Here is a 15,322-nt window from a genome sequence, read left to right on the forward strand (position 1 = left end):
CCAAAGCAAATTTGCAGATTTATCATTGTTGGGCTAAATTTCAGACAAAGTATATACGTATATATTTATTTGTGAAGGAAATTTCCAAGAGAATGAGGAAGTTCCCATGCACAGGTTGAAATAAAAAAATATATCATTGAACAGATAGTTTTATTACAAATTGATTTAAATATCTTTAGATTTGTGATTTATAATATTTATTTCAAGACACGTACTCAATTTAAACCATGTATATTTAGGTACGGCGTGTCAGGTCTCCTTTTACATGACGTATGAAAAGGTAAAAAATTTTCACAGATCTTTTTAAAAAGAATCTACTTTAAAAGTTCTTAGTTGGGTTTGGAAAGATTTCGTTTACTTGAAAAGAAAATTTTTAATTGTGAAATAGTGAACAGTACATGAACGTTAATAAAGTATGAGATTTCGTCAGTTTGATTTTGTATTTTTTGGTACGAGTTCTTGTATGGTTGTTACATTCGTATCCCATATCATATTATTTAATTAGTAGGTATATCTGTTTTAGTTAAGCAAGCTTATCAGTAGCGTCGGAGATGGGAGAGACTAAGTTTTTGCCCCCCCTCTAAAACCCCTTTTTAGAAATAAATTATTGAAAATAAAAAATGAAAGAGGACACTGACTAACTTCTTGACTATAAGGACTAAAGAAATTTGTTTTTTGCTTGACACTTTCAGAAAGTTTGTTCCCATACACGCTGAATTTGGGTATGCGCTTTAATGCCAAACATGATACGCATTCAACACAAACACGTGACTCCTACTTCTACAATCTAGACGAGCATATACTCCGAACAGTGCTAAAAAATCAGTATATTGGAATTATGATTCCAGAAGAATAAAATGGAGCACTTACATTAATAACAATTAAACATCAGACTTTCTTCGTAGACATTTACGACACTGTTTAATATCTTGCAGGAATAATTTACATACATTTGACATTCGAGTGATGAGCAGTAATTTGGGATCCTTACATGAAGGGATACATCGATAAAATTGAACGTTTACATAAGCAGAGATGCCTGTTGTATCAGCTGAAATTATCGCTCAAGGAAAGACGGTACTATCTGACGGCTACGGAGTAATCTTGAACTGCTGACACTCCAGGAACGGAGGAAAGATTCGAGGCTAACGTTCCTCTACAAAATAACTCGGGGTGTTCACAGAGATTGATCCACAACACTACCCAGTTATCGAAATCAAAAACAAAACCAAAAGACGAATTAAATCGACAATTTAACTACATGACTATATAGGGAACAATCCCATTCAGAATAAACAAACAAATCTAAAAAGTGCTAAACAGTGAGATTTACAAACACACATGTATTTCCTTCGTTTATATAAAGCTTTAGCAACTACAACATAATATGTTCACAGAAACAGATACATATACACACCATACAACCGAACCTTACCATTTGTTAGAAAACCCGACGGATACGATCATGCATCACCGTTGTACCATGGAAGAATTATATTAACATGAACTCCAACGACAAATTAGCACATTTCCATCCCCACTGATTTATTTAGAACATATAAGGTTCCGACCCAGTTTGTCAAGTACGTGATAACTTCTTTGTGGGGTATCTGTGATGCCGTCGTCGCTTGTTCCGTTATCTGAAGCTGTTCCTCTCACATGAGTTGATATCGGATTTCTTATTCTATCAATACATGAACGACGACACCTGCATCCTTTCAACTAACGAATGTGAAAGCCGAAAGATCTAAAAAAAATCGGCCAATATTTGATAGAATAACACACGAAAATTTATTTCAATTGGAAGGAAAATAAGATTATTTTTATTTTAATATTATACTTGTACGGTGTAAGAGAGAGGCGAAGGATACCAAAGGGACATTCAAACTCACAAGCGGAAAATAAACTGACAACGCCATGGCTAAAAAGAAAAAGAAAAAGACAAACAGACAAACAACAGTACACAAAACAACATACAAAAACAAAGACTGAGCAACACGAACCCCACCGAAAACTGGGGGTGATATATAAGTATTCTATATGTTTACTATTGATGTAAACAAGTAAATATAACAGTCTCTCTTTTATCTTTTTAGATCATGTCTTAAATATATTGCTGTGATTTATTATTTATTAGAATAAATAAGATGAACCTTTGATCAAATCTGTATTACTTTTCTGTTGGTTCATATGGATGCTGTCAAAAATAGTATTATACTTAATATTAATAATCTTTTTTTTTTCAAAGCTACATGTTTGTATTGTTTAATGTCTATCGTTTTGTCATTAATATGCCTGTCTGTCTGTTTGTTTATTTTGTTTTGGTTTTGTATTGGTTTGTTTATTTAGTAACAATCCTATTGTTTGGATTTTAAACTAATAAAATTCTTATTCTTATTCTTATTCTTATGTTAAACCAGAGACATGTATTATATGTCGATCTCTGGTTAAACTGTGAATTTAATATTCTGTCAAGTTATGATGGTTAGATCTTCGAGTAATCGAAATAACAAAAAAAAGTTCTATCTCTTTATTCAAAAAGTACATATAAATCGTAGTATCACAGTTAATAAAAATATAAATTAAAATGGAATATCACAGTTATCATGTAAAATCAGCTAAAGTGGACTATCACATTTACCATGTAAAAGTATTCATTCAAAATTATTGTAGCATATGATATCGTTTATCATATATCGTTAGGGTCATGCATAACTCTCTCTCAAACCATGGAAGTAATATTACTTCCATGCTTAAACACACACACACACACATCAATTTACTTTCTTCCACATCACACACACATTTTATGACAGTCAATGATGCTGTTTACTAACTAATATCACTATAAAGAATAAGAACAAAAATACTTGTTTTGGTAAAAACAGTCTTAAATTAAAAAAAAACCAAAACAACAACACTCGTGTATGTATCTACATGCAGAGACGTAAAAGCAAGGAGGTTTTTTTGTAATTACCCATCAAACGGGTCTGGAACCAGATTTGTTTCTCATCAATTCATTGCCACTCTTACTCAAAAAGAAAACTTTCATTTTTAGATATGTTACCTTCTTGTAGATATTGAACAAGGAATGTGTTCCTGATCTGCTGAATAGTAACCAAAGGTACCAGGATTAAAATTTAATACGCCAGACGCGCGTATAAAATGCATATCGTGTATAATGTTAACTTAGTAACAGAAAAACCGCATAAAATTGTTTACAGAGTTGTGATCAGACGCTTTCAAGTAAAGCTGAATAACGAATGAGTGTTTTTATAAGACAGCATACTGTCTGGGTACTTTGGTTGTCAGTCTTTCATTTATTTATACAAATTGAAACTATCATATGACTTAAAACAAACGAGAGAATAAGTGTAAAATACATGTGTAAATATCAAATATTTAAAAAAAAAAAGAAATGTATAAAATGACAACTTTGCTTAATAATGAATCTGCAAGTAATGCCACTTGTGGGGAGACAACCTATTCTAACAAATAAGAAATGACAAAAGCACCGGTTACAAATAAAAACATGAGAAAATGTCATATCATTCCTTACACCTACTGGCCTCGAAATTGATATTCATAACTCCTGCAATGCATTTTCCTATACCATTCCTTTTCATTATATCTTCAAGGGTTCCTTCTTTCTCTTCTTAATCATCGTACAAATTGTCCAAGGACGTTGTACACTGGCAAGTCACATGACAGCATATAAAACTTGTGTGTAAATGATTATTGTCCTTAGCTTCTATGACATTAGGTATCTGCTCGATCGGGTTTAGAATCTACGTGTGATGGGGGTGAGTCCTGTAGTGCTATGGCCTCCTCTACACCTTTCAATGCTAGTACAAGCGGATACACCCTCTCATAACGGTCTTCTCGAACATACTTTTTCACCACAGTCTAAAAAACATCGAGTAAAAATATCACTGTCTTTACATTTCAGAACGACAACGCATACATTTTTCTAACATAAGAGATTGCTGTATCGATAAGTACAAATGGTAACTGTTCAAAATGTATTTTATTATTTTACCAATGCTTAATATATATTTAAAATGAATGAAGAAGTCAAGTTTTCTTGTCATTTTCACATAAACGTTTTTTGTCTTTAACATTGATATAAAAATAATCTGTTCTGAATTAGATTATATAAGGTAGAATAATGACTATTTCAATACTGAAATAATTTGATATACAAGTAAAACAAAATTGCTCGTAGATCTCAGAAAATTGAGTTTGAGCTAGCGACTTCAGAAGTAATAATACCTTTATTTTCTCGTAATCTGTTGGATGTTTACGACATACTTTAATAATCTTAGAGACATGTTCACTTGCTTTGTTGCCACCCATTAATCGAACTATTTGCCTGCAAATGAAAAATATTTCAAACTTAGCGGTTTACAAGGGATATATAGTTTTATGCTGGTTTGCTTTACATACGAGGTGAATAATTTTTTTTTATAATAAACGTTATCGTATTCCGTATATATTCATGGAATATCTGTTTCACAGGGAATGACGGATATGTTATAATTGTCGTAAATACAATGCCGTTCTCTTTCCTCGAATGTAACCTACCAAATAAGAATTATCACCGGGTTTGTACTTGCATGAGACTGTATAGCAGGATCTGCTTACCTTAACGGAGCACCTTGGTTTTGATGGGATTCGTGTTGCTCGGTCTTTAGTTTTATATGCTGTGTTTTGTGTACTGTTGTTTGTCTTTTCGTCGTTTTTTGTTTGTTTCATGGCGTTGTCAGTTTGTTTTAGACTTACGAGTTTGAATATGTCTTTGGTATCGTTCGCCTCTTTTTCTCAAAAATTTGAGATAAAACATCGCTATTAGTTTTTCTATAAATACCCAAAATTATTTTTTGAGGAAACACTTTTGATAATACCCTCGTTGTCTGGCTACACATAATACCTATATTTGATAAACACAATAAACTTTGGCACAGAAGTATCATCAAAAAGAAAGAAATATTGTCGCCTTTTATTGTTATCGACACAAATATAAGTAACCGTAGACTTATACAGTGTCAAATTATCCATCAAAAGAATAAAATGTTCATGCTGGCACACAAGTATCATCAAAAAGGATAGATATTGGCAGCATTTATAGATGCAGACAACAAATACAGCAACCTGAAACATTCATTTCTTCACTTTTGTGTCTGAGAATCCATCTAAACTCATAAATATTATACAACATATGAAATATTGTCACTTTTAGTTGGTATCGACATAAATATCAGTAAACGTACACTTATAAATCTCTCAACTGTTGTCAAATTATGCATTCTTATAGTTGTCGACAAATGTTTTAGTAACCGTAGACTCCAAACCTGTGTAAAACTATCAATCCTCAGGTACCGAAAGGATAGATGTTAATGCCGATAAGTAATAACCAAGAAAATGGTTTTACTGCAACACTATGTTAGAGCTGAGACTACTGTGCTATAGTAGTCTCAGGTTAGACCGATTTAAACATGATTTAATGTTTATGAATCTCTAAACTGTTTATGAAAACTATTTTACTTACGCCTGATATTTGTTTAACTGTTTATGTAAATTCAGCGTATTTTTTACTTGTATGCCGGGTATACTTGTTTGATTGTTTGTGTAAATTCAGAGCATCTTTTACTTACGCCAGATATTTGTTTGATTGTTTGTGTAAATTCAGAGTATCTTTTACTTACGCCGGATATATGACTGTTTGTTTAAATTCAGAATTAATTGTACTTAAGCCTGATATTTGTTTGATTGTTTATGAAAACTCAGAGTAAATTTTACTTACGCCTGATCATTGTTTCGCTGTATGTATAAATTTATAGTATCTTTTACTTACACTCCTGATTTTTGTATGACTGTTTATGTAAATTCCGAGTATCTTTTATTTGTACGCCGGATATTTATTTGACTGTTAATGCAAACTCAGTGTATCTTTTACTTACGCCTGATATTTATTTGACTGTTTCTGGAGATAATCCTGTTGATTCTGTGTATTGGACACTTCATTATACGTAGCTCCCATTGCAGACTTATCTAAAGTACAATATATGAATATTAATTATCAGTCGAAACCCCATCTGTACATAAAAATTATGTATTATTAGTCATGTAGTATAGTATTATGTTATCTAGAGTGAAGGGACCGTCATATTCACGTCAAGATCATTTTAAATAGAACTTTTCTGAAAAATGCTTCCTGATATATAAAAGACAAGCGAATAAATCACTATAATAACTAACCTGTTAATCCACATTCTGATGGTTGCTCACTAAACACACCACTCTCTCTTCCAGAATCTACAAGAAAATGTCTACTGTAAATATTCATGCAAACTAACATTGAAATCTTGAGAAGTCTCGTGCTTTCAAATTCGATTGGTGTCAACTTACGTCATATTATTTCATCAAAATATCGATTTTTAGTTTTCACGACCCAAAAGTTTTATTATCTTAAAAGATTACAAAAAAAATATCAATGGATTTTTCATTTAAGATCGTATTTTAAAAAAGCGTCTGTCAAAGAATTAATAAATGTGACTCGTTTGGAATATTTACTATTTCAAATTCTCATTGCACGGACTTTGGTATAGATTTTACCATCAATTGTTTAAAAAAGTTCTTTTTATAATAAATAGGGGTTTTCTTCTTATAAAAACTCAAGATTTCACAATCTACAATATAATTATACGATCTAACCGTCATGCATTCTTCATACTCATGCAATTTAAGACCCAGTTGATTCATACTCTTACCGTTCGTTTTTGTCTTCGATGTTTTTGGTTCCTTTTTCCTTGGTGCCACTGAAAAATGTTAAGAAAAGTCAATCAGAACTAGAAAATAATAGATAGACGTCTATACCACATGTCAAGCACTAAATAGTACCAAAAATTACTTTATATTATCACTTGCCCTTATGTTTATAAGAAAACATTCTTCAAAAATATTTTGAATTGGGGTTCCAGAAGTGAAATTATTGCGATATAGAAGCCTTAAAGGGTGTAAATATATGTACCTTTGGCTACAGCCTTTGACAACTCTACTGCAGTGTGAGTGCCAATATTTTTACATTTATGACTAGCTATTACTTCTGCTACTTGTTTGGCCGTCGGTCTGTTAGCAGATTCTTTTTGTAACATCCACATAATGATAGACTTAACATCGTCACAGTAATCAGCGTTCTCCATTGGTGGCAGCTGTAAACAAAATTAACTAAAAAATGTCGTCTGCTAATATGCAATGTATAATCAAGGAAGTATAATATTGATAATATTAGTCAATATAATACTTCCATGGTATAATCAAGACAGTAATATTGTCAGGATATGTTTCAATAGACGGTCCCCAAAGAGCTTAACCTTGAATTCGTCTAGAACATGCATGAAATATTTGCCACTGGACGTTAAGCAACCAACAATCAATCGTAACCTTGAAACTTTTTAAGACGCACTATTTGAATGCTTTCATTTAATATTATAACCACAAGCAAAACATTACAAAAAAGTTTTAATTTTCACAATATTCTTATGTGTCAACATTGTAAATAAAGTACTCCGAAAAACAGTTGACCTTTATATTTGATTGCTTTGTATCATATTTTAAATGTCTCCTGCATAGATAAGCTGAAGCTTCCCAAGTAAATCTATGTGCATAAAAATTTAGATAAGACTTTTAGTACTCACAAGACTATCAACTTGTAAGTGGATACTATTTTAAACAAATAAAGAGTAAGTTGTCTGATTATATTCAACACAAAACTGTATATGTCAGGCAACATATCTATAATGCGTTATTATGGTTATTATATATATATATCAATATAGTATTTTCGATATGACAAACACCGCGTGACAAACACCTACTTGTTTCTTTTCAACGAGTTGTCTGATCTGTTGTATATTTTCTGCTTTAAATGCATAATCACCGGTACCCATTTCAAAACACGTACACCCTAAACTCCAGATATCAGTCTAAAATAAGCAAAACAATCATTTGATAAAAAGAGAAAAAAAGCAAAAAAATGAATAAATAAATAAATAAAAAACAAGTTCCGGACGCATTTTAAAATTACTCACATCATAAATTGATTTCATTGAAAGCGTTTAAACTTGCATATTACTTGTTTTTATACAATACTATTAAAATCCAATTTCACGGTTTAAACACACTATGAATAACGCATGGAACTATAATAACGTGCACGAAATATATTTATAGATTTATTCCAAGGCTCGGCTGAATATACAGGCAAACACTATAATAATGCCAATCTCTAAAAAGGGATATAGTATGTTTAATTTTTACTAGTCCAAGCGAATCTCTACCTTTTCGTCATACGGTTTCTTTGCCAACATCTCTGGACTCATGTATTGTGGACTGCCGATAAATACAGACATTTTACCAGGAGCCGCCACTGGAATCTCTCTGAAAAATATAAATGGAATTAAGATGTCGTAACAGCATATTTAAATACGATTTATTACAAAGCATCAACCTACATAATAAACTGTTACAAGTACAATAATATATTTCGTATTTTTATATGGCATTATTTCAACGTAACTCTTTTACATTGTAATATAATTGATTTTTGACAGGTTAGATGCAATTAATAACATTTTTTGTTTGCTTTTAAAATGAAAATGCAAATATCGAAAAGTAGAAAACGTGCAAATAAAAAATGACGTGTTCGTTTATTTCTCCTTGACTTCCTGATCTGCAGCACAAATGGATGCTTCGCATAATTGCAGTTCATTGAAATAATAGAATTTATGATTGAGCATAAATTCGGTTATTAGTGTAAGCATAGATAACTTGTGTTATTAGCCGTTTCACATCTATTAAATGTAGGCTAGCAAACAGATGTGTTTGTCAATGCGCAATATGACTGCGCACACGATTTTTTTTCATTCCGACATTTGAAAGAAACAGACGGAATATTATTTGGTGATTGAAAGAAAAATAAAGGAAAATCAATACAAAGAAGTAATCTAGTAGGCAAAACGGAAACGAACTCTTTATCATATCGATCAAGTGGATGGCAATGATAAACTAAAGTCTACTCACCTTGCTACGCCGAAATCTGCAATCTTGACGTCGTTATGAGCAGTCAATAAAATGTTTTTACTTTTTACGTCTCTGTGTAACACGTTTTTACTGTGTAGAAACTGAAATTTACAATAATTTAATTTAAAAGAACTGTTACAACACGCAGACAAAACTTGTTTTTAAAATATTTTCAACTTTAGAATCATATTACAGCTCCTTTGTTACAATAACTAAACAAAAAGATACTTTTATAGCATGATGCAAATACCCGACTAAAGACGATATTCAGACGCAATCCAATGAATAGTAGAAAATATCAAAGGGCTGTCAAAACATCAAAAGTCAAATAATAATAGACAACGCCATGGCCAAACATAATAACGACGGAAAGACAAACAACACATTTTTACAAACAACACAGAAAACCGTAAAGCCGAGATCATTGACCGTAGGTGAACTCAGGTACTCCGGAAGGGTCAGCAGTTCCTGCTCATAATATAATGCGAGACCAAGTGTGTATCTTATGTCGTCATGATATATGTATATGTAGTTGCTCATCTAGATAAAACCTGTGACTTAAATGAAATGAAAATAAAAATCCGATTTCACTTAAAAAGGTGCCAACAAAGCGACATTCTCATAATGTAACTGAAAAAAATAGTTTGGGGTAATAATACATTTTGGGAGTTCTACAACCAATGCAAATGAAAAATTGTAAGCCTACTAAATCCTAGGATCACAATCTTTTAAACATTCCAATGTAGTTATATAATTTACCGTCTACAAAAATGTAAATTTGATCAAGAAGGATAATGATGCACAGAACGTGACTGAAGACATCAATACAGAAATACATGTCATTAGATATGGCTGAATAATAGAATGTGAAGACATCGATACAGAAATACATGTCATTAGATATGGCTGAATAATAGAACGTGAAGACATCGATACAGAAATACATGTCATTAGATATGGCTGAATAATAGAACGTGAAGACATCGATACAGAAATACATGTCATTAGATATGGCTGAATAATAGAACGTGAAGACATCGATACAGAAATACATGTCATTAGATATGGCTGAATAATAGAACGTGAAGACATCGATACAGAAATACATGTCATTAGATAGGGCTAAGACATCGATACAGAAATACATGTCATTAGATATGGCTGAATAATAAAACGTGAAGACATCGATACAGAAATACATGTCATTAGATATGGCTGAATAATAAAACGTGAAGACATCGATACAGAAATACATGTCATTAGATATGGCTGAATAATAGAACGTGAAGACATCGATACAGAAATACATGTCATTAGATATGGCTGAATAATAGAACGTGAAGACATCAATACAGAAATACATGTCATTAGATATGGCTGAATAATAGAACGTGAAGACATCAATACAAAAATACATGTCATTTGATATGGCTGAATAATAGAACGTGAAGACATCAATACAGAAATACATGTCATTAGATATGGCTGAATAATATAACGTGAAGACATCAATACAGAAATACATGTCATTAGATATGGCTGAATAATAGAACGTGAAGACATCGATACAGAAATACATGTCATTAGATATGCAGGGGCGGATCCAGCCATTTTTTAAAAGGGGGGGGGGGGTCCCAACCCAGGATAAATGGGGGGTTCCAACTATATGTCCCCATTCAAAATTAATGCATTGATCGTCAAAAAAAGGGGGGTTCCAACCACCGGACCCCCCCCCCTGGATCCACTACTGATATGGCTGAATGACAGAACGTGAAGACATCAATACAGAAGTACATGTCATTAGTTATTTCTGAATGATTAACAAGACCAAATAAATCATATTAAAAACACATATTTTATCTTTTTATAATCTAAATGCAATTCATCAATTGTAAACTATTATATATACAAATAGTATATTGATTTTATAGCTTGTAATTTTATAGCGTAATGTACATGATAATACTGGTGACATATTATCTGTTGTTCTGACTGGGACTAGATGCTTCAACTACTTCATACGGGCCCTGAAGACATCAATATAGACATACATGTCATTAGATAGGTCTGAATGACAAATATATATATATATTTTGTTATCTTTTTACAATTTAAATGCAATTCATCTGTTTTAAACTGTATACAAATAGTATATTGATTTTATAGCTAGTAATTTTATAGTGAAATGCACATGATAATACTGGTGACATATTATCGGTTGTTCTGACTGGAACGAAATGCTTCAATTACTTTATACGTGCTCTGAATGGGACTACTGTAATAAGACGTATTCATTTAAATATTTGCAATACATGGTACGATCTGGGACTTGGAAGGATCAGTATCAGAAAAGAATGCTCATGTCAAATAAACTTTCGCAAATTTCCCATTTACTTCTGCCAAAACAAAAGTAAGATTTAATCGTAAACATTAAAGCTTTACAAATTATCGTTAAGGTACTAACTAATCCAATTTAGTTTAAAACGTCCTTCTATGATTTTTTTTTTAATTTATTAAAATATTAGTATTACTTAAGGTAAAACGGTATAATGATACAAATATCAACTAAGAAATGTGCCGAAACCTTGTTGCATTTGAATATTAGAGAGTCTATAGGTGGTATTCTTGGAATGAAGATTATTAACGCTCTCGCATTTATGGGCTTATGTGAAAATGATGATAAAACTTTAATATTTAAATGCAGCTAGGCTTCGTCATCCTTCCTATTTTGACCTCTGAATCAAACAGATTTGTGGGAAATTTGTCATTTCTTTGTACTGTACTTTTTTTAAAACTTGGTTCATTTTTTGTTTGTTATAACAGGGCATTGGTCTTTTCTTTTGAATTGTTTCACATTTTTTATCATCGGGCCCCTATACAGCAAGAGTTCATTATTGAAGGTATCAGTAGCTCTTCACATCCTTGTCCTTTAAGACTTCGGTGGATAGTTGTCTCATTGACAAACACACCACATCTTTAAATGACCCTGATGATTGTATCACATATTTCACGTCGTTATTCATCTTATTGATTACCACTGGACGTTAAGCAACCAACAATCAATCAATCATCAAACATATTATTGAAGCTTTGCGGTGACAAAAAAAAAATCGTCAAAGACATTAGGCTTATAATTTTGTACGCCAGACACGCGTTTCGTCTACAAAAGACTCATCAGTGACGCTCGAATAAAAAAGTTATAAGGCCAAATCAAGTACGAAGTTGAGCATTGAGGACCAAAAGAATCTGACAAATTTTGCAAATACAGCTACGGTAATCTATTCCTGGGATAGAATATCATTAGTATATTGGACTGTTTTGTTTTTCAGTAGGAAATAAAATAACATTTCTTACTTCTAATCCAGATGCCATCTGTCTGACAAATTCTACAAACATATATTCTGAAACGACTTTGTTTTGTCGGATATACTCATATAAAGTACCACGCTCACAATACTCCATAATTATGTAAGCACTATCTCCTTGGCGAAAGCACTCTACGTAATGAACTATGTTCTCATGTTTGAACCGTTTGAGGTCAGACAGTATTTGAGTTTCTCGGTCTAAAAGTTCTTGCTCTCGTCTGTTAGCTCTGCTTAAATTGATTACTTTCATAGCATAGTTTGTGGGCTGAAAAACAAAAAAAAATAAAATACAAAATACCAAAAGTCAAGATTTAAGGTTTAAGATATATAAAATAAATTAAAAAAATATGAAATGACATAAGGAGAGAGAAAATTATTTAAAAAAACCTCATTAGGATTTTGGAACCAGGGCTTCCGGCTGTTTCGATATTATTTGTTGCATACTGTTGTTCATCTTTGAAGCAAATCAATCGAAACGTGTCAAAACTATTTCTTACTTAATGTTGTCGCAAACATAAAATTAAGCAAAAGTTTTGACCCGTTTTTATTTATTTTTTCGCGCTGATTATGAAGTTCAGTTGAAATCTGAGATGTCAGTGCAATCATGCACGCATCAAATAAACTTTAATTTTATATTGCTGCACACATCTTAAAAGTCTATTGAAAAATCTGATGATAAAATCAGTTACGCTTTATCAGATTTAAAGAAAGAAACTTATATTATTTATCCGTTTAAATTTCAAAACAACAAGGCCGTCATTGAGTGAAATATATGTTGACAAAATTATTCAACTCTCTATGGGGTCTGAAAGATAAAACCGCAGCATACTCGAGTAATGAAAAAACAAAGAACGAAATAAAACAGATAGGTGTTAGCGCTGATGGCAACTGTTTTATTAATTTTTAGTTTCCTGTCTTTCACATTTTGGAAATTGCTTGTATGACAATATGAAAAAAAGACAAAAATATTGAGCAATATCTTTTAAGACAAAATACACACTGACCTGAAATGACCCTGTCCTTGATGGGATCTGATCAGTTCTGGTAACTAGATACACTTGTCCGAACGTGCCTTTCCCAATATGTTTCTCTACAGTAAATTCACCACAGTTTTTACCAATTATATTTTGTGCATCCATTTTGTACAATGTATTCAAACAAACTGATGTTTTCAAAGTTAGTCACAAAGGATGGAACATTTCCAAATATACTGTATACTATAACTTCCTTTTTGGTAGATAAATATAGATTTTATACCTGAACAGTTTATGCCAATAATTAAAACGTCAATATCCCCGATTTCTATATCTAAATTTAGACTCTTTGGAATTTAAATCGGGTTTTCGGAAAAACAATTTTTACTTCAGGTAATTTTTCAATTTAAAATGCAATTCTTTGGTTCGGTTGTGAAATAGTCATAATCAATACGGATTGCATACAATATACAAAATATGTTTTCTAGTTAATCGTGATAAGCAGAAATCCGACTCGGCGATATTCGGTGATGATCGTTGGGAGGGTGGCGGATTTGTGGTCTCAACTGCGAAACTATATATGTGCTCCATGTGAAGGAATGGTGCTGTATTAACACGGAAAGTACACAATTGGAATCTATCAACGCGTTAGCCAAGACAAGACATGTCATAAGTATCCTACAGTGAACAAACGTCTACATCTTGTGAAATTTCAGATGTCTTTATATTTTTTGGTTAAATTGTCGTGTTGCGTTGTCGACCTATACACAACATTCCCTTTTATTCATATCGAAATAGCCCAAGATGTAGATAACATTATTATTGTTCAGTAGAGACGACAGAATAAACGCCACAAAACCAAATGGTCAAATCAACAAATTAAGTTCAATTTTTATATTTGATTGCTTTGTAAGCGACATTACAAGTAATTGTCAGAAGGGAATGTAATCTCCGGAGATTATGATAAATCATGAATGAACAGATAAATCTAATGAGTGTATATAATAATAGGTTTTCTTCATATATATGTTTCTGAATATTCAAATTATCATAAAAAATGTTTGTCAAGTGTTTCCTTGTGTACTTGTGGATTTAAATTCATTGTAGTAAAAAGACAAATCCTATGCGTCTCTCTACTTTTGCTATGATAAACCCAATGAAAAAGCTATTCTATGCATTACGTCAAGTTAAAAGCGTGTATAAAGATATCGTGAGGAATTCTTTTCGGCTAAAGAGGGAAATTATAAATTTTAATAGTACTGACCCGTACGATAAAAGAATGGTAAAATGGAACAAAAAAAAAATTAATAATGCTCTCATAACTTGTAAAATATGATACACAACCAAATGAACAGATACTTTTATTTGAGTTTACCTGATTCCCTTCAATGGTAGGGTTATGTAGAGACTACAACATCAGCTGAATAATAATAAGTTTTGAATTTTAGTTGGCATAATGAAAAGCCTTGTGCGACATACAATTTGATTTTGGAGAATCCAACGAATCGCATACCCGTCATACTACATCATAAATAAACCTTTGAATGAGACTTATTACCGAATGTGTTCTTACACGAGCAACACGACGGGTGCCACATGTGGAGCAGGATCTGCTAACCCTTCCAAAGCAACTGATATCACCACCGGTTTTTGTTGGGGTTCGTGTTGCTCGGTCTTTGGTTTTCTATGTTGTGTTTTGTAGACTTTTAAAATTGAGAATGGAAATGGGGAATGTGTCAAAGAGACAACAACCCGACCAAAGAGCAGAAAAAAGCTGAAGGCCATCAATGGGTCTTCAACACAGCGAGAAAATCCCGCACCCGGAAACGGGCTTCAGCTGGCCCCTACACAAAAATGTGTACTAGTTCAATGAAAATGGACGTAACTCCAAAACATATAAAT

The 15,322-nt window shown here is 32.2% G+C and overlaps 1 protein-coding gene across 2 annotated transcripts; it reads right to left on the reverse strand.

Annotated features, from left to right (window-relative positions):
• Positions 1 to 2,516: 2,516 nt before the first annotated feature.
• On the reverse strand, positions 2,517 to 13,758 carry LOC127727257 (serine/threonine-protein kinase Nek4-like). Of its 2 annotated transcripts, XM_052234745.1 has the most exons (11): positions 13,451 to 13,757; positions 12,436 to 12,711; positions 9,082 to 9,182; positions 8,340 to 8,439; positions 7,878 to 7,985; positions 7,031 to 7,211; positions 6,771 to 6,818; positions 6,259 to 6,315; positions 5,961 to 6,051; positions 4,273 to 4,372; positions 2,517 to 3,906 (listed from the first exon to the last, which is right to left on the reverse strand). In XM_052234745.1, the coding sequence occupies exons 1-11, from the start codon at positions 13,583 to 13,585 to the stop codon at positions 3,760 to 3,762; spliced, it is 1,344 nt and encodes a 447-aa protein (XP_052090705.1). In that variant the 5' UTR covers positions 13,586 to 13,757; the 3' UTR covers positions 2,517 to 3,759. The 2 variants fall into 2 exon arrangements, with proteins under 2 accessions (XP_052090705.1, XP_052090706.1); XM_052234746.1 differs by lacking the exon at positions 6,259 to 6,315 and having other exon boundaries at positions 13,451 to 13,758.
• Positions 13,759 to 15,322: the final 1,564 nt, after the last annotated feature.

The sequence above is a fragment of the Mytilus californianus genome, unplaced genomic scaffold (assembly GCF_021869535.1).
Source record: "Mytilus californianus isolate M0D057914Y unplaced genomic scaffold, xbMytCali1.0.p SCAF_19, whole genome shotgun sequence".
In the NCBI taxonomy this organism is placed as follows: domain Eukaryota; kingdom Metazoa; phylum Mollusca; class Bivalvia; order Mytilida; family Mytilidae; genus Mytilus; species Mytilus californianus.

What these genes read in the sequence shown, in the direction of transcription:
- LOC127727257 (XM_052234745.1), bottom strand. Translation starts at nt 13,585, where the DNA reads ATGGATGCACAAAATATAATTGGTAAAAACTGTGGTGAATTTACTGTA. An exon ending in GTCAAAGGCTGTAGCCAAAG is followed by an intron (nt 6,819 to 7,030) that starts GTACATATATTT and finishes AACATTTTTCAG; the next exon opens with TGGCACCAAGGAAAAAGGAA. An exon ending in CAGTCAAATAAATATCAGGC is followed by an intron (nt 4,373 to 5,960) that starts GTAAGTAAAAGA and finishes TTTCATTTGCAG; the next exon opens with GCAAATAGTTCGATTAATGG.